This window comes from Stenella coeruleoalba (assembly GCF_951394435.1).
Source record: "Stenella coeruleoalba genome assembly, chromosome: 16".
NCBI classification, from domain to species: Eukaryota; Metazoa; Chordata; class Mammalia; order Artiodactyla; family Delphinidae; genus Stenella; species Stenella coeruleoalba.
In genome coordinates this window covers 9,517,492-9,537,988 of record NC_137162.1, presented here as the reverse complement: position 1 = coordinate 9,537,988, position 20,497 = coordinate 9,517,492, and the positions used below count along the sequence as shown (strand labels likewise).

The following is a 20,497-nucleotide window of genomic DNA, read 5'->3' as shown; positions in this document are numbered from 1 at the left end:
GTAAATTTTTTGCCCAAGGTCACACAACCAGTCAGTGGCAAAAACAAGATTTGAACTCAGATCCTCCATTCCATGGCCTGTGGTCTCCCCACCACCCTGTTGGTGCCTGGTGTGGCTTAGGATCCGTTTCACCCATTCCTATGGGTCCCTCATGGTGCACTTGTCCTGCGTAGGTTTCCTTGAGCCACCACATCTGAGGTTTACATCCATGCTGGTTTTGTACCGCTCCCTTAAGGAAATTGCTGAAGCCCAGGACCTTAAGAAAATGTCTAAGGAAAAGTCCCCACCCAGTGGCCCGCCTGTTCCAGTCCTGGGTTTATACCAAAAGAACTGAAAACAGGTGTTCAAACAGAAACTCATACACGAATATTCATAGCAGCACTCTTCACAGTAGCCAAAAGGTTGTAACAACCCCAATAGCTATCAGCTGGTGAATGGATAAACAAAAGGTGGTCTCTCCCCACAATGGAATGTCATTCAGCCCTAAAAAGGAATGAAATTCTGACACAGGCTACAACGTGGATGAACCTTGAAAACGTGCAAAGTGAAAGAAGCCAGACTTAAAAGGCCACTATTGTAGGATTCCATTTACATGAAATTTCCAGAACAGGCAAATCCGTAGAGACAGAGCGCAGATGAGTGGTTTCCAGGAAGTGGGGAAGGGGGAACTTGGGAGTGATGGCTTAATGAGCCGACAGTTTCCTTTAGGAGTGATGCAAAGGTTCTGAACTAGATAGTTGTAATGGTTGTACAACACTGTAAATGTACTAAGTGCTACTAATTGTACCTACAAAATGGATTAAATGGTGAGTTTTATGTTTTGTATATTTTATCGCAATTTAAAAAAAAACAGTCCCTGCGCCAGATCTCCTCAGTTTGATATCTTTCTCCCTGACATTTCACCTCTGGCACCTCCTGTCCCGGGTGCTAAATTCCAAATTACTTTGTGGCTTGAAGTCCTCAGTCTCCTGAATACAATATATTTGTCTGGAGAAGACGGCTCTGGAAAAATATTGGCCATCTTTGAAAATTAACCAGCCTTTTAAAATTTGTCTTGATTTCCTTTCTGCTGTACAATTTGGAAAACCTGGTATTTATGTGTCGTTAAAAAAAGACGTTCTTTCTTTCCAAGCAGCACAAACCCCAGCTGGAACGCCGGATCGTTGGCTCAACCAGCCGGTGGCGTTTCCTCAGAGAGCCTTTTTTGGGGGACCTGCTGGCGCTTTCCCAGATGTGCAAGGCTGTCAACGTAGACTTTGATGAAGTTCTGAAGAACCCAGACAGGTAGGAAGACCAAAGGCCCATGGCGGGGTGAGCCACCCTTCTGGGAAGTGCCCCATGGTTGGGCAACTCTGATTGGGCAGGTGGGCTGTCCTGGGTATTTGCAAGGAAGGCTGCCTTTGGGACCATCCCTTAGGGATGGACAGGATCAGGGTGACAGCTTCCTCTGAGAATGTCTGTGGGTGGTGATTAAAGTCCAGAGAGATTGAGAATTTTTTTTCTAGATTTTCCTTTGTACTGGGAACTTTGGACCCTAACAGGATTCTAAGTTTATCAACTGATTTGTTGACAAACAAAGTGAGACGGCCCGGCTCAGAGTTTGAACCCGTCCCACGAATGCGCATGTCCACCCAGCAAGGGGAGAAGCAGGCTTCCGCTCACCCGCAAAGTGTTCCGAGCCGCTGGCTTAGAGCATGACTTCTTCGGGTTATGAGTTTTTATTTGCCTCTCCTGGGGACACAGAGCTGGATCCCGTTGCAGAAGGAACACTTCACTTCCCTGGCCTTTTGCCCTCTTTTTTTTTTTTTTTTTTTTTTTGCGGTACACGGGCCTCTCACTGCTGCGGCCTCTCCCGTTGCAGAGCACAGGCTCCGGACGCGCAGGCTCAGCGGCCATGGCTCACGGGCCCAGCCGCTCCGCGGCATGTGGGATCTTCCCGGACCGGGGCACGAACCCACGTCCCCTGCATCGGCAGGCGGACTCCCAACCACTGCCCCACCAGGCCCTGGCCTTTTGGATCTGCCTGGATGCTTCTGCCTCCATGCACTGGCACGTCTGCCTTATGAGCACTCCGTCTGACCTGCCTGAGCATCTCCCTGAGTGTGGGCTGTGCCCTGGGCAGCACCTGGCACGGAAGAGCTCCTGGCTCCATGTTTGCTGAGCGAGGAGCCACATCTTCCCTTTCCAGGCCCACCGGCCAGCCCTGCTCGGTTGCCTCCCACCCCACAGATGACTATACCACACACGTGGGAATAAACCAAAGCCCATCTGGGTTTGGTCTCTAAATTCTCTGATGACCCCCGCTTAGAAAAAATTGAGTGCTGTGAGTTGCAGTTTTTGGCATTGGTTACTCATAGCCTTAAACAACTTTGAACTTATTTTATATTTTGTTTGGTTAGAGCCCTGAAGAAGTCTTAGAGTTCGTTGTGCTCCTTGGCATCAGGGCCAGGCTGGGCAAGCAGGCGCAGGAGCTGGGCCTGGGAATATAGGCAAACTGATCCAGAAACCTGAGGAGGGAGGCTGGGCTTGCAGGGGCAGACGTCTTCGCTGAGCTAGGCTGGGGGTGGTGGCCTGAGGGGTGATGGCCATTGGTGCTGGGCTTTTGGGCCATTAAACGTAGTCTATTTGAGAGGGTTGGAATTCCTTCTCCTCCATTTACTAGTTCTGTGACCTTCAGCCAGTGGCTTAATCTCTCTGAGCCTCAGTTTCCTCATCTGTGAAATGGTGACAATAACATCTCCCCTGAAGAGTGACCTTCAATCAGACAGTACATTAAAAATGATTAGTGCTGTTCCTGGCAAATAGTAGGTGCTCAGTAAACACAGCTATTATCTTTCTAGCCTAAGCAGCAGTCTTAGTTATTGATCCTGGTGGTTCCATTTGGGGGAGTGTCAGCCCTGTGCTCTGCCAGCCAATGACTCCATATGTCACTCTGCCTCTTAGCACTTTCTCCAAATCAAAACATCTTGCCTCAAACACAGCAGATGCAGGGACTGGTCTGGGCGCTCTCTTCCCAGGAGAAGCTTTGCAGATCTGCCTCTCTCCTTGGTGATGCTGGGAAGCTGGGGGTCGGGAGGCAGGCTGAGGGCAGGTAGGCGCTCAGGACGGCCGATCACTCGTGTATCAGCCATCAGCCGACCCAGGCTTAGCTCATCTGGGCAGTTTGGTGCTCCACAAGCCTCTTGTCCTCTTCCTGAGACAGCGGGCTAGCCTGGGCATGTCCTTGTCTTGGTGCCGGCAAAGGGCAAGAGGGCGGGCCCAGTTGCTCACTATGTCCACTCGGCCAAGGCAAGTCACATGGCCAAAGTCAAAGTCAAGGGGCAGGAAATACACACCAGCTCTCTTGGGAGAAACTCTGGAGTCCTGCAGGACAAGGGTGTGTAATTGGGGCCATGGATGCAGTCTACTACAGTGCGGGAGGAGCTGATTTTCTTTAATAAACACAAAATTTTATTTTCTTTATTTTCACAATGGGGATTTATTCCATGTGATTGTGAGAAACATAAACTTGGAAAGCATAACAAAAGTTTTATTTAATTTACGTAATAAAATAAAGGACTTATTCCTGGTAACCCTTCTGTACTTTCAGACTTGTCAGCTAACAAGGTCGATGGTAGGGGTGGGGGTGTCTGGAATTGTACCTGCGACACACACACGGGCACCTTCCCCGTAGCTCTCTGGCTGCCCAACCAGCAAACCTGTTCTTGCCGTTGACGCTGTTATTGTTGCTTCTTCCACTTGGGAGCGCTGTTGACTTTGATGGGAGCTGGACCCATCTATATTTTACTAGTTCTGTAAAGCGTCACTGGCCGTGGAAAGCTGAGTTAACTAGCTCTGAGCTTCCCATTTATTTCAGATACGTAATTGTGCTTCTCATATGTCAATGCCCCAGGTTCTGCCCAGCTAGCCAGTACTTCTGGTTGTGTCTGTGGGTCTCCATGACGCCGTGAGCTTTTGGCTCCAGAACTCGGAGATGCTATACAGGAACCTAAGGTTCCTGGTCTTCGTCATGCTTCCTTCCACTGGGACTGGGGTGTGGAGTACGGGGAGAAGGGGCCTGAGAGATGAGGAAATGCTAACCACCTTGCAAACAACCTAACCTTTTCGTGCCTTAAGTTTCTTTATCTGCAAACTGGGGATGCTGTCTTACAGAGTTGCCATGAGAATTATATGACATAATTCATTGAGAGCTTAGAACGGTATCTGGCAAATAAATACCCAATTAACATGTGTCATTCAGTGTCCCTGGAGTTCTCTGGTACGTGTGGACACAGCTAACATATGAACCCAAAGATCCAGGATGGAGGAGTGTGGCTGAGGAAGGAGGCTCTAGGGCAGAGGTCCCCACCCCCTGGTTGCGCGCTTCTTATGAGAATCTAACGCCTGATGATCTGAGGTGGAGCTGAGGCAGTGATGCTAGCGCTGGGGAGCGGCTGCAAATACAGATCATCATTAGCAGAGACGTTTGACTGCACGGAGACCATAACAAATCAATGGCTTGCAGACACGTCAAAACCCCATCAGTGAGCAGCAAGTGACAGGCTGCATCTTACGGAGTAGACTGGACACAAGCCACACACTCCAGGTGTCACTGTCTCCCATCACCCCCAGGTGGAACCATCTAGTTGCAGGAAAACAGGCTCAGGGCTCCCACTGATTCTGCATTATGGTGGATTGTATAATTATTTCATTATATATTAGAATGTAATAATAATAGAAATAAAGTGCACAGTAAATGTAATGCGCTTGAATCATCCTGAAACCATCCCCCCAGCCCCGGGTCCATGGAAAAATTGTCTTCCACGAAACCTGTCCCTGGTGCCAAAAAGGTTGGGGACCGCTGATCTAGGGGGCTTGGGCCCTAGGAAAAGGTGACCCTGCCTCATGTTTTTTCCCATTCTGACGGCAGTGCCAAGTCCACTCTGAGGTTGGAAGGAGGTCATGCTAAGAGGCAAGGATGCAAAGAAGGGACCCCTAGATTTTTATCAGAGAGCAGTTTCAGGAGAGCTGGGACTGGAGACCCATGATCCGGTGTAGAGCTGATAGGAGAACAGAGTGTCTGCTCAGTGCCAGGCATCCCGAGCATTAGCTCTTTTACTCCCCCAGTGACTTCCACGTGGTCCTCATTTCCCTCCTACAGAGGAAAGAACCAAGACCCAGAGGCAGGCCCAAGGTCTGCATGACTCTTCCCGGTAAGCCACACTGGAGCTTTGCATGTTGAAGGTATCAAGTCGAAAGCCCTTTGTTTCGATGGTCTGCTGCAGGAAGTCCATATGTCCATGAGAAACTTATGGACTTTCCCTTTTACCCTCTGTTTCCCCATCAAGGTAGTGAGCCCCAGACTAACGGCATGTTCCCAGCATCCCCACTTTATCCCAGGCCACTTGGTCCCACAGGGTGAAGAGGACAGCTCCCAGATGCCATGTGTTCCATTAGCTTTTCCAATGGTCCTGAAATGAGCCTCCGCTTTGGGAGCTACAGAGTCCACAGGATACATGGTATATCTTGGCAAGCAGCCAATACACCAGGAGGAGGCAATGTGGTTACTTTTGTCGCCTGGCATCTCCTGGCCCAACTGATGACAGTGAGGTTTGTGAGGGTAGTTGAGGTCATGGCTGTTGCCCCAGCGGGACAGAGTCTGTCGTTCCATTTTAAGGTCACAGTCTGAACTCCTGACCTTAGCCGGCTCTGCCCAGATGTGTGACCCAAGCCACCAGGGGGATTGAGTCTGGCTTGGGTCAGGTCCACTGCTCCTGTGGGATAAACAACTCAAGCGCCCACAGCCTTCCTGAGGCTGAGTCACTTGTAATCACCATCTCTGCTCGGAAAGGGCAGCATGTGGTCAATATTATTCTGGACACAGGCTCTCCGACCCAAGCCCTCCTGCATACGCTCTGGCCCATAAGGATTTCTGGCATCACTGGAAAACAGCATGGCAAATGTGACAGGGGCTGGTGTGGTCCAGTGTCCCCTGGCTGGTTGGCTTTCTTGGGATGACTGTCTTCAAGCTGTGAACATGTGACTCCAGTTTTGTTTCGGTTCCTTGCTTAGCAGGGTGAATATAGTGTTTATGGAAGAGCGTCTTATCTTTGTCATCATCCAAGCAGTGATATTTATCGAGCACTTGCATGATGGCTGCGCTAGGGCTGCCGGGGTAAACAAACGCCGACTCTGGGGGGTGCAGAGCCTGGTGCAGAGGGCCCGTGAGGAGACAGGCGACCAGAAGACGCTGGGGAAGGAGTTTTAACAGGGGCAATCCCAGGGTGGGCTGGGGAGGGCCGCCAGCCCAGCCTCCCCAGAGGAAACAACAGCTAAGCTTAGCTGGAAGGATGCGTAGGAGGTCATCCAGTGAAAAGGTGAGGGAGGTGCGTGTCCAAGAGATTGGAAGCCAGAGGTGATGGTTCAGGCTGTTGAAAAGGGCTGGAGCAGGGAGTGTAGAGGGGTGAGACTGCAGAGACAGGCAGAAGCCTGCTAGCCGTGTGAAGGAGGTTGGCTTTCCCCCAGGAACACTGGGGAGACAAGGAAGGATTCTCCGCAGGGGAGAGGCAAGACCAGATTTGCATTTCAGGTGGCTCCTCAGGCTGCAGTGTGAGGTGTGCATCAGAGGGGACGACGTGGAGGCCCGGAGACTGGCAGTGACAGGGGGCAGGAAATGGTGGCTTGGATGAAGGTGACAGCAGTGAGGGCAAGGATTCACCCAAGGAGAGATGGCTGCATTCAAAAGGCATTTCATTAGATCTGGGCAAGCGATCAGGTGAGGCAGCATTCAGGATGCTGGCCTGGGCAACTGGAGGCTCGTGATGCCATTTCCTGGCAGAGGATTGGGGCTCAGTTCAGGGTAGGTTCTCTTTTTTTTTTGCCACACTGCAGGGCTTGCAGGATCTCAGTTCCCTGACCAGGGATTCAACCCAGGGCCACGGCAGTGAAAGCCCAGACTCCTAGCCACTAGACCACCAGGAAACTCCCTCAGAGTAGATTCTGTGTTTAGACTGTGGGCACACTGAGACTGGGGCATGCATGACCCTAACCAGAAGTTTTGCTGAGTTAACTTTCCAGACATGCCAGGACTCTCTCTCCCTTTCTCCAGCAGTTATGTATTGAGTACCTACTATATGCTAGGCACTGTTTTAGACACTCACCCAAAGAGGTGTCATTTAGGCAGCCAGATGTAGCCTCAGATACCTCCTTGGCAAGATCTACCCGCAAACTGGAAACAGGAATTAATGTTCTGAGCCGGTCATCAGACAGAGCTTAGAGTTAGTCAAATTGGCAGACACACAGTGACCCGAGGGAACTGTCCCAGAGGGAGAGATATGATAAGACTGATTCATTTACGCTTTAGGGATGCTTACACTGGAATCATACATGTTGCAGATGAAGAAAAAAAAAAATGTCAGTATGAACGCCTGGATTTTTTGTTTGTATTTTTTCTTGAGGTTATGCATTTCACAAATTCAGGAAAACTTCCCTGAGACTTTGAAGAACAAGGCCATCCAAAGCGCGGAGGCAGGTGAGTTCTTGTCACCAGTGGATTCGTCAGAATGTTGCTGACCTCAGGGGTAGCTTGTGGTCTCTATGGAAGGAAAACCAGACCAGAGGCCTGGTCACCAGTCTGTGAGTTCTGTTCCTGCCCACTGCACAGTGTCCCTCGTGTAATAGGTGTGACTGGAAATATTTTCCAAATGCACAATGAATGAAGCCGCTTGGCAAACACATTTTCATATGCTAATGGCCATGATAAATACAGACCTGCCGATGTTAATCAATAGGTTGGATTGGAAGACTAAGCAGAAGCCCATCGGGGCAGCCCGGGGCAGCTGTTCTGTGTCCCTCTGGGCTTTAATCAGTCGTGACTTGGATGTCCACATCTGCACTCGTCCAAGAAGACTTATCTGAGGTAGGGTGAGGAGTCAGAGCGGGTCCGTCCAGCTGGGAAGGGCTCACTGAGCCCCACGAGGAGCCTGGACAGGTCAGCTTCTTGATGGTGCTTTTTTGGATAAACCCCACCCCACGGTGTGGCTGTCTGAGGTCAGAGCCAGCCTCCTTCCCCGGCAGAGGCTAATCGATTTCTTCTCACCCGTCAACGCTGGTGGATGGTGGGAGCAGGGGGTGAGAAGTAGTGTGAGGCTGCCTCCGGGCTCAGGAGAAAGAGTTCCAGATTGGTTGTGATGTCTGCCCTGCACTGCCATCCTGAAAGCGGAAGGGGGCGCAGGGGACACACTTTATCCGCAATTCTGCCCTTGCTTAAAATCACCATTACGGGGCAAGATTCCTTTTAATCCGGCATAGCCAGACTGTCACCTGAGGTGACCGGAGATTTGAGGTGAAAACCCAGGTTCTCAACTCCCAGCACCAAACAATATCATACGGTGGGTGAATAACAATAATAATAACAGGAGAGGAAACAGGTACCCAAAGTCATGCGGTCAAAATAATAGCAAAGCCAAGAAATACGTAGATGGGGCTAGTGAACCTCAAGGTTCTGTCCAGCGCTGGGATTTAGGGTTCGGGGGGAATCACCCCGAGCATGGCTCCCTTCCTCCCAGCTCTGTGCTAATTCAGGGGTCCAGCCTGCAGAGCCCCCCTTGCCCATAGCCTCTCATGTCTCACCTGGATCCTCCATCTACCTTCCTATTCAAGTCTCTTCTTTTTTTCTTATCATCTTTGCCACCCCGGGTGAGACTCCCCAGCATAAATCCTTTACAGTTTGCAAGGAACCCTCCTCACACTGTAATCCCATTTCATGCCTGTGAGCTGGGCTTTCTGATGATCTCCATTCCCTCGAGAAAAGCAATGCTGATGAGAACCCTGCTCCCTGGTGATGGGGTTTTTTCTATGACATTCAGGTGGGTAATAATTAGACACTAACAGCCCGGGTAGCAATTTTGCTCCCCAGAGGACATTTGGCAATGTCCGGAGACATTTTGGGTTGTCACAACTCCTGGGTGGGGCGGGTGATGCTGGCATCCAGTGGGTGGAGGCCAGGGATGCTGCCAGACATCCTACAGCGCAGGACAGACCCGTCCACAGAGAATTCTCCGGCTCCGGATATGAACAGCGCCAAGGCTAAGAAACACTGCAACGGGGGAGGCAAGGTGAGGCCCCCTCCAAGAGTGTCGCAGCCAGCGTCCCCGCCCCACGAAGCTTTTTGCAGCCCCCAGGTTGGAGGGCAGCTTGTGTGCCTCTGTTGGTCGGCAGCTCTGGTGGACGTTTAGCGCTTTCTAAGGTACCTTGTGCCCATCGTATCCGCTTGGGAGCCAGGAAGCTCCCCGTGGCTGGAACTTTGTTCCTAGCGAAGCCGCCTGCCCACTCGTTTGCTCGATAACGGGATGGACAGAGAGTACGTGGGAGACAGAGTGAAAGCATCTTCAGGTCGGGGTGTCGTTAAAACGTTTGCTCAGCATCCTTTCCTCTCCTCAGGTGTGATTCTCGAATGCCTTGGCTTCAGGTGGGAACTCCATCAGCCCCAGCTTTTTCAGTCCGAGACCCTGACCAAGCTTTACATGATGGCCCTGGCCCGGGGCAACGCAAACCCTGAGAAGGAGCTGGAGAAGCTTCTGCAAGGTATGTTCTCACCCAGAGCAGGACCCCCAAGGGCTCTCTGGTTAGAGAGGCCCCAGCTTGGCGTTCGGTTATCTGTTTGGAGACCACGGTCGCTCTGGCAGTTAAGACCAAGGCTCATGGTGTGATCTCATTACAGGATTAACCTCAGTCTCCTCGGCTCTAAAATGGGATAATGGTTCTTATTGTGTTTCATTGTGGAGGAGGTAACAGGTGTGAAGTTCTAGAACAACGCCTGGCACATAGTGAGTAGTCAGTAAATGTCAGTTTTGTTCTCATAATAACCCATTCTTGTCCACCAGCTATGAGGGAGGCCCTCCCTACTTCTTTGAGAAGAGAAAGTGGGTTGTGTTGAGGCTTCTGATGGGCTTTCTAGAAAGAAGGCATAGTTCTGACATCTGCGGCTTGTTTGGCTCTAAGTGCCGGTTGGAGGTTTACAAGTGTACATCAATTTCATTTTTTCTTTTCCTTTTCTTTCTCTTTTCTTAACGCCACCTCATACCCGGAAGTATTTAGGTCACGTCTTTCTTTTTCTCTTTTTTGAATCCTAATAATCCCCAGCTGCCCCTTATCTGTCCCATAAGTTCCTCTCCTGCAGCCTTGCCAGCTTCCTCTCAGGTAATATAGTTGGCATCGCCTCCGGACAGCTCATAAGCAGGTGCCGTGGAAAATTCAAGGTCTCCCAGGCAGCCAGCATGCCAGTCGGGATGGGATTGCATTTCCAGGACGTGGCAGTAAAGCTCTGACATTCTGGAGCCAGACGGGCTGCCGGAGCCCCCAGTCGGGAGACGGAGCCTGGCTGCCTGCCGGCATCTTCCCGGCCACAAAGCCTCTGACTCAGCCCTTCCCGGCCAAGCTGGGAGCCAAGAGCAGGCCGTGGCGTCCCCATAGAACTGTAACAGGCTTCACACTTACGATCTTCCTGAGCCTTTGTCCCAGTGTCTTCAAACGGGACCGAGCTCTTTCTCCCATGGCCCCTGTGCCCAGATCACAGCCCTTCCTGGGCAACCAGTGGAAGGCCACTGGGGTTCGGACAGTGAGTACAATGAAAATCCAGAGAATATGGAAGGGAAAATGGAGTTGTCATGTTTTTAGTAAGTCTAGAATGGTCCCACTTAGATTTGGCCCTACTAAAACAGCTGCTGTAATCCAACCCCCTGCTAGAGGCTGGGCCCGGCTGGGGGACATCAGGTCACGTGCAGGAGTGAAACCTCAGTGCCTGGGCTGTCACAGCGTCCCGGGGTCTCCCCTGCAAGCACCACCAACTGCGTCAGACCCTGGGACTCGTGTCTCCAAGGCTTTCAGTGGGTACAGTCCCAGCCCTTCACGTGCCTTTGATGATGGTCTCTATACGCATCTCACAGTTACTGCTTTTCTATTCCTGAGAGCGTGAGCATCATTCTCCTGGAGTTAGCAGCAGAGGAGTTTCTGACCAAGGCCTGGAGTGGTGGGTGCTGAGGAGACACAGCTCCCCTGGAGCAGCCCTGTGCTGGCCACACGGGGCTGTCCCAGCCGCTCACGTTCACGTTCATTCCACCCAGAGTCCAGGATCGGCTGTACCATAGCAGCGTGTGTTTATGCTCTAGGAGGATCCAAACGCAAACGACCCTCTTTTACTAAAAACAAACCACTTTGGTTTGGGGGCACCTCAGAAGCGTATGATCAGATTATCACTTTCCTATCGGATTGTGAAGTTTTACTTACAGAAACTGTCTTCCACGTACTCTAACCTAGCCGATAAGGTTCCTTCCTCCCTTCAAGAGACGTTCAGTCCTTAACTTGTGCCAGGCATTGTGCTAGGAACTTAATGTCGGGGGGTGGGGGACAGATGAGCCCACCTGAAGTGATGATAAAGCATGAGAAATCGTGTGATACGTGATGATCCTAACGGTGCCCCGTGAACACCCGCTACGTGTCAGGCACTTGCCAGCATCCTCTTGTTTACTGCCCCCCGTGGGGGTGAGTGACAGGATGGAGCGGGCAGAGGGGAGGCTGTGCAGAGATCCAGGGGAGGAAAGTGAGCCAGAGCCAGGAACAGGGCCTGGCACTGAGTAGGTGCTCAATAAACACTGGCCGAATGCGAGCCTGAACAGAGCCAGGTGCCGAGAACGTGGTGAGGGAAGGCTCGATGGCCTTGTTTGCCTGAGGGAAGTGGACCTTTGTTCTCTTTTTTCTGCATTCTTTGTAGCTGCAACTTGTGACATACTTTGGGCTCCTGACTCATGTCACTTGCGTGACCTGGCACCCTGACCTCACTGGCCGTGGAATCCATTCATCCATCGATTCGGCCAATACTTATTGAGCACCAGTGTGTGCAAGACTGTGCGGGGCCTGGGGCGGGATGGCAGGCTCACCGTCCAGCGTGCCTGCCTGGCCGATCGTAAACCAACAGATACTCGGTGTACTGGCAGGTGGTTGGTCCAGGAGGGAACATAAAGCCAGTTTCGGGGGAGGTGGTGGTGTGGAGCTCCCTTCCATAGCAGAGGGTCAGGTGGGCCCCTGATGGGGAAGAGAGGGAGCGCCACAAATCTCCTGGGCAACAAACCACGAAGAGGCAGGTTTGGGACCTGGTGAGCTGGAGACTAGTGGGAGGGTCTTGGGGCTGCTGGAGGGGCTCTGGCTTCGTGCCAAAGGCACGGCACGCCGCTGGAGACCTGAGGGCACCGTGTGTCGTAACTCACATTTCAGAGTAACTCTGAGTGGATTGTGGAGGCTGGCGGTGATGCGGGCTGCCCCTTTGCTTCCCCCTGGAAGCCCTCCGTGGCGGGGTTCCTTTGTTTGGAGCTCTGTGGGGCAAAGTCTCAGGAGCCGCTGGGAGGACGCCTTGGTCACACTCATCCTTCAGCTAATGGTCCTTTTGTGCTCTCGCCTGGTGCCAGGTCTGAGCTAGGTGCTCAGGACGCAGAGGTGATGGAGGCCCACCCCTGGCCCTCTCACTGCTCACAGCCTAAGGAGAGGAAGGGGGGAGGGAGGGGGAGGAGGGGGAGGGGGGTCTGTATCAGTGTGAGCATCAGTGTCCCGGTCTTGCAGTCACAGTGGCTGTGTCAGATCGTCGGGGAAGCTGGCCCAGGAGGACACGGGAACTCTCTGTACTATTTTTGCAACTTCTTGTGAGTCTTCAACTATTTCAAAATAAATAATCATTTCATCAATGCATCCACTAAACCAACAAGCAAACAGAAATGAACAAAATACAGCGTGATCCATGCCAAGATCAAGGCTGCGCGAGCAGTTGTGGGGCTCACGCTGTACCTGCACGGGTCACTGTGGCTGTCACACCTGTGCGTCCTCATCCTGTTCCCTTCTCTAGCTCAGCTGCCCGGGAGGATTAAAGAACAACGCCCTGTAAAGAAGATGATCGTTTCCTTGAAGATCAATGACCCTCTGGTCACCGAAGCTGGTAACGTGCACCTGTCCTCGTATTCTGAGAGTGTCGTTGAACAAACTGCCTCTCAGATTTGAAAAACAAACAAAACACCCCAAAGTGGAGGCACACAGTGTTCAGTGCTTCCTTATTAAAAATAGCTGAGCAGCGCAGGGCGGAGGGGAAGGAGGCCGGCACAATGTGGGGAAGTAAAAGAAGGGGGACTTCTGCGAAAGAGAGGTCCCCGTCCTTGGAAAGAGGAGTGAGGCATGCAGAGGAGGGAGGAAGAGGCAGGTACCCAGACAGACCCAGGGAAGATGTCGCTGCTTTTCTGGGCGCAGATGCCCAGGGAAGCCCTCAGGCCCACCCTTGTCCATAGGCAACACTGACCCGCCCCTTCCCACCAGGGCCCCTCCCTGGCTGGCTGCTGGCAGCAGAGACCTCCCCCAGGGGCCTCCCTTGGGCTCAGCCCCTCCCCATCCCATCCCGGCCACCTAGACACACCTGTTAACAGGTGTGAATGCACCATGCTGTCACGTGCCATCAGGAAATTATCCACATAATAATTATCCGCACCAGCTGTCCTCGGAGCCCATGGGACTGCACTACAGCGCGGCTGGGGTCAGGTAGAACTCGGAATAAGCTGAGTCCACGGACTGGCAAATTGATCCCGGCTCGTCCCAGGAGTCCTTAACCTTGTTGAAGATCCCAGACTCTGGGGAAAACCCGCTGTGATGATGTCATCTCCAGAGAACACAAAACACACCTCATGCACACAGCACTGTGCACACCTTGGGGTGGCCAGCTCCCGGCACAGGCCACAGACCCCCAGTTAGGACAGAACCCCTGAGGCACAGGCTCGGGACAGGCTCACAGAAGATTCTTTCACAGGAGCTCCATGTTCTTTAGCTTCATCCTCAACTCCTTTGGGGGGCTGGGAGCCCAGGCAGCATCTGCACCCAGGTCAGAGCCGTTGCGTTTTGTCTAATGCGTCCCTGACCCCCAGCTCAGGGACCCTCATCCAGCGGGAGGGCGCCTGTGCGTGAGGGGTGCGGGGCTGCAGAGCCCCACGCTGACGGCTGGCCCTCGATGCTGCCTCCCCAGCCTTCGCCGTGGCCCTGCAGAATCTCTACCTGCGCGAGGTAAGGGTGAGCATGGACGACGTGCTGGGCGTGCTGGCTGCAGCCCACGTTCTTCAGTTCAACAGCCTGTTCCAAAGGTAAGGAACCGTGGCAAGGCGCGGCCAGGGCCAGCCCCAGGTGGGATCCAAAGGGGCCCTCCTGGCCCAGCTCACGGAGCATGCCTCTTCCGCGGGCTGGGACATCTGGGGTTTCTTTGCATAGAACACAAGTTTGAGTCGGCCGTTAATGCTGATGGAAGGCAAATGAAGCAAATGGAAAAGCACTGATGGGATTCATTTTTCTAGAGTATTCTGTCCCTTCTCTTAGGCTTTTTCAGGGATGTGTGCTTACTGCACTCACGTCCTGAGCACAGAGGTGGTATCTTATCGCTCTTCGAGCTCCAAACTCCTGACGCAGTTCAACAGAGAGGAGATTTAGGGCGGGGATGCTCTGCCTGGCTTGTTTCACCACCCTAAGCCTCAGTTTCTTCATCTGAGGGAATGAATGAATGAATAAATGAATGAACGAACATCCCATCTTAGCCCAGAGAGGACAGCAGATGCTCTGTAAAAGGCAGGGGCAGGATGTCTTCCAGGGACCTTGCAGGTTTCCACTCTCTTTCTATAGAATCCATACAGCCACGTTCAATCCCAGAGATGACTTTGAGTTGGTGCCTCATTCCTGGGGGCACCTGAAATGACTCGGGCCAGCTCCTCAGGCGGGAGCATCTCGAAGCCTCGCTGGGGAGGCAGATGCCCCGTGAACCCAGGGACGCAGGCTTTCAGAGGCCTGGACGTGGCCACAGAAGACATGCGGAGGGGACCAGTCTTGAAAAGGCGCTCCAGCGTGTCGGCCTGGCCAGACTGTGGGGTGGGCGGCTGGCTGTGAGAGACGGGAGGCCCGCCGTCACAGGCAGGGACAGGTCGTGTAGAGTCTCGGGGAGAACCCAGCAGTCTGGCCTTGACCCTGCAGGTGATGGGGTAAAGTCTGTGTTCTCCTGAGAATCCCCACTCCCCTTCCATTGTGTGTCACATGACTTCAGCTCCGCATAACCTTGTGACTGATAATCGCTACTAAATCACAGCTTCTGCGCGCATGCACTTCTGAGCGGCTGTTTCCTGGTGCTGTGCAGGAAGATAACTGTGGCCCCAGACCTGGAAGGCCAGCTTCCCTCTTGGAGTGGGGCATCTGGCCACCTTCTGTCTGTGAGCCTCAGCTGCCCTACGGGAGGCCCAGATTCAAAGCCCCATCTTCCTTCCGGAACCGTAGCCCTGGCTTATCTGGGGTGGAACTGAGCATGGCAGATTCATTTCCTTCCTCCTTCACATGCCTTGTCTTGAATGCCGGAGCAGGGAGGGCTCTGGGTACCGAGCCAAGCCTATCATTCCACTGATGAGCAAACCTAGGCTGCCTGGGGCTGATGGGCCCGCCCGAGATTCTGCAGATAACTGTGGTGGGGCTGGAATCCGAGGCGCTGGAGCCAGGCGGGTCTGGCACACAGCTGGGCTGGGTCTCGCCTGCCTTTGAGAGGCTGATGGTACTGTTGGCAGGGGTGTGGCAGCGCAAGCCTCAGTGTGTGTGTGTGTGTGTGTGTGTGTGTGTGTGTGCGCGCGCGCCCCAGGGTCACTCTGATAGCATCACAAATCCAGGTGCTGGATGGGATCCCAAAGGTCATCTGGGCTGAACCTCCAGCCGGTGCAGAATCACCCAGATGGCTGCTTGAGTCTGAATCATGCACACTCGAGGCCGCCCACCTCTAGGGGATGAAGTGTGTGCGTGCGGGAGTCATCAGTGTCTGCTTTGGCACAACTGGGATCATGGTTGTTGGTTGTTGCCTGCACACACACACACACACACACACACACACACCCTCCCTCCCTCCCTCCCTGAGGGTCACTTGGGTCCCTCCAGGCTCACAGGGCTGAAAGGGCATTTCCTTCCAGGTAGGGCTGAACTCCATCTGTGGGCAACTGCTTGGTGCCCTTAGAACTTCTGCAAGTGGAAATTCCCACCCTCCCTGAGCCCAGAAGCAAGTGGCCTGGGTGGCCCCAGGGCTTGCTTGGTGTCCTCCAGTCTGGGAAGCCCAGCCAGTGAGTCTCACAGTGAGAAGGGGGGAGCACAGGCGAAGATGTCAGCTTCCTGGAGCACTGATTTCTGTATCCCAACTTCAAACCCAGCTAATTCTGCCCGTGCATCTCTACTGGCAAAAACCCACTCCTGAAGAACACTGTGCCTGGTGAGGTATGGGACCTGAACCTCGCACACAGCCCCTTTCACACCTGGTTTGCCCCTTGCTGATTGGTGAGCTCGGCTCACAGTGAGGCCAGGAGCCGCAGGAGGAGAGGAGTTTTGTCTGTACATAGCAGGTATTTCCAGAAACAGCCACAGAGGCTGGCACAGAGGAGACACTCAGGGAATGGGTTTATGCTGGGAGGGCTGCTTCCTGGCAGTCTCTAGTTTCAAGGGGAGAGTGTTGGGAGGAGGCAGAGGTACCAGTCAGAAGGAGGTCATGGAAATCAAAGCAGAGGGAGCATGTGAGGAGAAGCAATCAGGGAGACTTCCAAGAGGAGGTGGCACTTGAGCTGAGCCTGAAAGGATGCCAGTTGTCAAAGAGTGAGAGAGAAGAGGACTTCAGGCAGAGGAGAGCATAGAAACTGGAATGTGCTTGGCCACTAAGACCCAATGCAGCTGGAGTTGGGGAGGGGTGTGGAAAGATGAAAGGAAAGGTGGGTGGGGAAGTTAGCAGGAGTCCAGGTCATGCAGACCTCAAAGGTCATGTGAGCTGGTTCTGCCAGCAGAGGAGAGCCTGAAGCTTGGGCGGGGAGAGTGACCAGAGCCCCTCTGTGTTTTTGGCTGAGACCTTCAGGATGCGGTGGGGACGCGGGAGGCTGGTGTGGGCAGGGAGACCTGTGCAGATGCCTGGGTGAGAGAGAGGAGGGTCTGAACTAGTCAGGGGAAGTGGGAAGGGAGGGGAGGGGGCAGGTCTTCCAGGAGACGGTGAAGATGTAGAATTGACGGGACTCAGCAATCTCACCTGCCAGCGTGCCTGAACGATGACAGCAGAGTCTGGTGTTTACCCAGCACAGATTTTTCCAATACTCAGGACAATTCCTTATAATGGGTATGATCAGTCTCACTATGGTGAAGGGGCCATCGTAGGATCCAAGGAGGGTGGGGCGTAAAGTGCCTTAACCATGACCAAATTGTTTTTCATTCAGTATTTCTTGCCTTGTTCTAGTAAAAGTTTTTGGTGGCTTAAAAGAATACATAAAATAACAGGGCACAAATTGTTCAAAAAGAAAAGAAAAAGGAGAAAGGAAAACAAGGCTGGAGAAGCTAAAATTACATAACCAAACCTACACTCTACAAGTGGACCATACTTTTGACTGTGAGCTCCCTAGCAGCTAATATGAAAAGGGAAACCTGATCAATGACATTAGATAAAACAAAGAAACCAAAAACTGACTTGGGAGGTAGAACCCTGGGTGTCTTCATCAGATGACATTGAGTGATGTGATGGTCAATGTCCTCAACTATATCCACAGAGTAAAAGCAACGATAAATTTAATAATGTTCTTTCTTGATATTGGCAAGGTCTTCACTTCAAAATGCAACTGAGTAAAAGCTGTTCTTCAGGGGTGTGGGTGTTGGTGGTAATGAGCTCCCCAGCTCTCTGCTGACCTGGCTTAATTGAAGAATACATTTCAGAATATGTGCAAGACTTACCAGATATCCTTTAAGCCTTTGTCCAAGAGCAACATGTATCTCAACTGAGTTTAGGATAACCGTTGAGTAATAATGAGTTCAAGATTTTGCTTCTGTATGAGAGCTCAGTAGCTATTCTCTGGTGCCCTGTTTGATGACACGAACATGTCTTAAGAAAATTGTGCTGGAGACTAGTCTCAGCTGTGACAGGTGAGTCACTGAAACTCTCGCCCAGCATATCCACCCCACCACACACCCTGCCCACCCCAGCCCATCTCCTAGTCTTACTCCCCTCACTGCACTGCATCTGGGATCTCCTTGATGTTCCTTCAAAGTAGGGCCCCTGTCCCTGCCTCAGGGCCTTTGCACATCCTGTTTCCTCTTCTTGGAATGCTGGTCTCCCAGTTCCTGGTCTGAACAGTTCTTTGTTCTCCTCCTTCAAGGTTTAAATGTCACTTTTCTGATCATCCCCCCCCAGGTCAGATTTCCCCCTTTTCACATTCCTATGGCACATTGTTCTTTGACTTTTTAACCCTTAACACAACTGTAATAATGTGGTTACATGTCTAAATGTTTATTTAACGTGTGTTGGGCCCATTGGCTTTATTCTTTGTAACCCAAGGGCCTCGCAGGGTGCCTGGCACATAGTACCTGCTCAGTAAACAGATCTTTGATGAGTAAGTGAAGCAAGTAAATGAGGCCTAGTCGTGAAAAGGACAGAGATTTTCATCAGAAACTTGCTTTTTGAATCTACTCTTGTACAGAGAGGAACAGGACCGGAAGCCCCTCTACAGCTCCGCAATGGTCTGTACAGGAAGAAAATACCTCCAGCAGGGGGACAAACAGATGGTCACCCTGGCTAAAATTAAAACTCAGTAAGGCACCTTTAGGTGCTTAATCTCTAAACAGTAATACTTCTCCCTGGTGCCAAGGCTACGTTGTTTCCTTCAGAAGGAAAGGCCTCACCTCACCTCACCGTAGGCCTCACCTCCCTCAGCCCAGAGCTCTTTGCAACAAGCCTTGCTGGTCTTGTCCTCCAGCCAGATGTCCACATGCCTAAAGTAAGGCTCTTTTCCTTCCCTTCCCTGAAAGGTCTCTGCTGCCGGCGTGGAGTTGAGGTAAAACCTCTGGGGCTGCCCACTTCCCTAAAAGCAGCCTGGGGGCCTCCAGGAACAGCAGTTGTCTCTCTGCAGGTGTGTGACCATGATGATGAACGGACTCACGCCGAGCACCATCAAGGACTTCTACCTGGCCGGCTGCAAGGTGAGAGCAACCTGGACAGGGCACGCGGCACCTGGGGGGCTCTCAGGAGCGCCCAGACTCTGGGATTTCACACACCAGACCCAGCTCCAAAGAATCTGATAGCACCAACCTAACAGTGCCAAGTGAACAATCTTTAAAAATCATTTTATGTTTCAAAGAATATTTTAACACTCCAAAAAGTAGAAACGCTTTAATCTGGGGGGTGAGGGGGTGGGGAGGGGAAAGCCAGCGTTTCTTGCCAAAACAGCAGACAGCATTCCAGGACATTCTTGGTGGGGTTGAGGGAAATTTGTCGCCCCCTGGGCTCAGTCAGGGTGTCAGGGTTGGCAGTAAATGATGTAATCTAACACTCTGATTATCAGAGGAGAAAACTGAGACGCAAGGTGTGGCAGGGGGGGCGGGGGGGGGGGGCGGCGTCTGTGATCGGTCACAGACCTCAGTTCAGAGATTTCAGCTTGCAAGCCCTGTGGTCAAACCACTTCCCTAGCTGTGTGACCTCAGGCAAGAGCAGGAGTTTTGGAGCCTCAGTTTTTCCCTCGGTAAAATAGGAATAATAATGAACCGACCTCATAGGGTAGCAGTGAGGATTGATTTGAATCAACCTAGTGCAGTGCCTTGAGCGTAGCAAACACTCAGATAACGTGGGTTATCTGCTGCCGTTTATGTTTTGAAGAAGCGCTTTGAGCAGGGCTGCAGCGCGGCCTTCCCGAGAGCACGCGTGTAGCATCGTCGCCTTCCAGCAGAGGGCGCTGAAAGTTCAGGGATTCCTTTCTCCATGCGCTTTTCTTGCCTTCGCAGTACAAGGAAGAGCCGCTCACCACTGCCTGCGAGAAGTGGATGGAGATTAACTTGGTCCCTCTGGTGGGGACGGAGATCCACCTCCGGAAAATCCCGCAGGAGCTGCTCCACAAAGTGCTGAGGTCCCCCAGGTGAGAGCTGGCTCCCGGCAAGCTGCCCCTGGGATGGGGGGAGGGAGGTGTTAGGGGGGCCTGCGTCCACACCCCTGCTGGACATGCCCAGTGTGCAGTGCCTTTTCCATCCCAAACGTCCCTCCCTCTTGGACAGCCTGGCCTCGGGGGGGGCCCAAACGTGGGTACTGTACTCGGGCATGGGGAAGAGTGCTATTCATCAGAGTAGGGACCCTCGGGGTGCCCGCTGTCTCATTACCCACCTGGTAATTAATTAATTGCCTAAATAATTTTTTAAAACTCTGTCAATATTAAGACACATTCATTGTGGAAACTTTGGAAACCAGGGAAAAGGGAAAAAGGAAAAAGCTCTCACCCCGAAATCAGTTTTTATCTCCAGCCCTGAACAGCTCTAGACTCAGACATACCACTGCTGGTATGAGCTCTCTGACAATTAAGGCTAAAACCCAACTCTTGGTGCCCTGCCCTTTACTGCACCCCCCGCCCAGTGTTCCTTGACGAGCTGCTCAAGCTCCTGGGAGACCACTTCATCCTCCCGCACAAATGCAACCCAT

At 52.4% G+C, this 20,497-nt stretch overlaps 1 protein-coding gene across 2 annotated transcripts in view; it reads left to right on the top strand.

Moving 5' to 3' along the window:
• BTBD16 (BTB domain containing 16) overlaps positions 1–20,497 on the top strand; it is a 50,912-nt gene that overhangs the window by 7,660 nt on the left and 22,755 nt on the right. The window contains exons 4-10 of one of the 2 annotated variants that reach the window (XM_079899741.1): positions 1,136–1,284; positions 7,437–7,510; positions 9,421–9,564; positions 12,872–12,961; positions 14,030–14,144; positions 18,945–19,014; positions 19,813–19,943. In XM_079899741.1, the coding sequence (XP_079755867.1) occupies positions 1,136–1,284; positions 7,437–7,510; positions 9,421–9,564; positions 12,872–12,961; positions 14,030–14,144; positions 18,945–19,014; positions 19,813–19,943 (773 nt within the window). Of the gene's footprint in view, positions 1–1,132; positions 1,285–7,436; positions 7,511–9,420; positions 9,565–12,871; positions 12,962–14,029; positions 14,145–18,944; positions 19,015–19,812; positions 19,944–20,497 lie in introns of both variants that reach the window. The other variant, XM_079899742.1, reaches the window with a different exon arrangement.